At 28.5% G+C, this 2,618-nt stretch overlaps 1 protein-coding gene across 2 annotated transcripts in view; it reads right to left on the bottom strand.

The window, feature by feature from the left end:
* LOC106684102 (retina and anterior neural fold homeobox protein 2) overlaps nt 1-1,850 on the bottom strand; it is a 227,257-nt gene extending 225,407 nt beyond the window's left edge. For both annotated transcript variants that reach the window (XM_067051857.1, XM_067051856.1), the window contains exon 1: nt 1,662-1,850. In XM_067051857.1, the coding sequence (XP_066907958.1) occupies nt 1,662-1,764 (103 nt within the window). In that variant the 5' untranslated portion in view covers nt 1,765-1,850. The remainder of the gene's footprint in view (nt 1-1,661) is intronic.
* Between the last annotated feature and the right edge of the window lie 768 nt (nt 1,851-2,618).

Consider the following 2,618-nt stretch of genomic DNA (forward strand, 5'->3'; position numbering starts at 1 on the left):
TACACAATTCGTAAACACTTTGTGATTCCTTCATTTGGAATATATATATTTGTGAATTACACAAATATATAAAAAATAAATCATTTGTAATATGAGGTAAACATTGCTTGTTAACACTATTCGTTTATTATCTTAATTAATTTAAATTGTTAAGATTAAATTTGTTATCAATAGTAAGATTTTTATAATTTTAAAATCATCATAGTCATTTGTTCAGTTTTTTTAATAGAACAATTTTCTTTATTTCATTTGAATATTGTATTTATTATTAATGAACAAAGGTTCATCTTTTATTATAAAATGTAAAGTTTTATTTAAAAATAAAATTAAAATATTCTGAAACATTTGTCTTGGTCCCGGGAAAAACATTAATGTGTTATATTCTTTTCTTTTTCATTTTTTTTTTATGTAACAATGATCTAGCATAATAGGTAATAATAATATGATTACTATTTAAAATATGTAAATATACATTCTTTTAAATGTAATAAATTAAAATTTAAACCTAAAGATATAATTTTGACATATATTTTAGAAAAGAATTATATCCTAACAGTTGCTTTTAACTTATTACTACTTGATATTTCATTTAAAGATTATTACTTATTTATAATAATCATATTATTATAGGTAAATAATTAATTATTGTTATGTAGTTGTATTGGTAATAGATTAAGAATTAAACTTATAAATAAAAATAATGTAGGCATCTATTTATTTTAATGAATCCTTATGGAAACTATAAAATATTTCATTGAAGAAAATCAAAGAATATAATATCATATCATTAATGAATTAGAAATTTTATTCTTCAGTAAATTAATAAATTTAAGGAATAATTTCCAAAAATCGAGGACTAATTATTTTATATTGTCATATTTATTTGTTCCGACTAAATACCTGTTGCTTGAATTTTACGTAATTTCATATTGTTTGTATTTACCAGAACACAATTACAATACTAATATTAGTTAGTACAAATATTCAATAGCTTTTTACTCGTCAATAATAATCATTCTGTCAGAAATGATTAAGCCGTACTCGAGTGGGTCATTCCCAGATCATTAATTGGTATACCAGGTACAAATATATCATAAAAAGAATAAGAATTAATGTTGGTTTGATAAAGAAATAATTTAAGGTCCTAGAAAATTATATCAAGCAGAAAATGGGATGAAGTAAAAGTAAAAAAAAAAAAAAAGGAATTTTATTGTATATCTAATTTTAAATTGTAAATTAAACTTATGCATTAATTTTAAAGATTCATATACATCTAATTCTACTCGTTATTAAACGCAACTGACACATATTTAACATACTAATAAATTAATCTATTGTCGCATGAAATAGTTTAACAATTATTCATTTCAATGAGTATTTCCTAAACAAGACAATGTCAATCGATTTTATTAGTACATCTCTACTACAAACGTTAAAACGACATTTTGTCAAAAACAAGTCGTACAATTATTATCACAAATCAATTGGAGCAAGTTGATTCCAACATATTTGTAAAATCGAGAATTAATAATTTTTGAGGAACGTCTTCACAATTATTATTTCGAAGTTTACTTTAATATTATTAAAAATGCCCTGGAAGAGCTAAGTAAAAGTTAGAAAGTAATTTAATATTATTTGGAATATTCCAGAAAAGTACTAACCAGCTCTATTGTGTGGTTCATCTTCGCAGTCGACGATGCTGCGGATGGAAAAGACGGATTTAGCAGGCCTCTCCTTGGCCCTCTGCCCAGTGCTCAAGTCCATCTCGAAGATCGGGAGTATCGGTCGGTAGTTGAAGTTGAACAGTGGGTTCGGAAGGGATCAACACATGACACTACGGATGCCGGGAGTGGACTGAACGGCCACCTCCCCCCGCACGGCTAACGTGGCAACAGGCCACGCCTACTGTTCCCGCCCAAAATGGCGAGTCCCATCCAATGAGAAAGCAGCTGTCCTAAGGACCCCGCCCACAGCCACAAGGGGAAATAGACACTGTAATTGATTTTTATTGTCTGGAGCCGGATCGTAAACAGAAAGGAGTTATTGCAGGCTGCTGACAAGCCCCCTTTCATATTGGCCCCGTTAAATATTTGCTCTGAACGGCCACTTAAACGTCAATTGGTTCGGTTACTTAATTAACTTGACAATTAGGTGAAAACGGCCCCGCCCCTGCCTCTACCCCCCATGGGCGCCTATTGATAATTACCACATTCTGTTATTAGTGATAGTAATTCTCACATAATTTCTTCAAATAGTTGGAGCGTTTAAAACTATTAATGACGTTGGTACTCTTTCCACATTTCCAATAATCTTCAGAAATTTGAAAAAAATTTAATAAATATTGTAGGATGGCGGTTCCTACCTACTAGGATTCAGTATTAACGATAAATAATCATCCTATTTTTTTTTGTTTTAATTACTATGTAGAGAATGTAACTTTATGTAGAGAATTCTAACAACGTTTTTTTTTTCTTCTGTAGATATTGAAGTCCTCTTATAGTCGCCTGTCTAATATGATTTACGATTATAATAATGAATAATGAATAATGAATTTTTTTTCAGTACTAAATTATATAATAATTTTTAAAAAAGGAATCATATAAAAACTCTCTATATAG

The sequence above is a fragment of the Halyomorpha halys genome, unplaced genomic scaffold, assembly GCF_000696795.3.
Source record: "Halyomorpha halys isolate HHAL.00 unplaced genomic scaffold, Hhal_1.1 Scaffold543.1, whole genome shotgun sequence".
Taxonomy (NCBI): domain Eukaryota; kingdom Metazoa; phylum Arthropoda; class Insecta; order Hemiptera; family Pentatomidae; genus Halyomorpha; species Halyomorpha halys.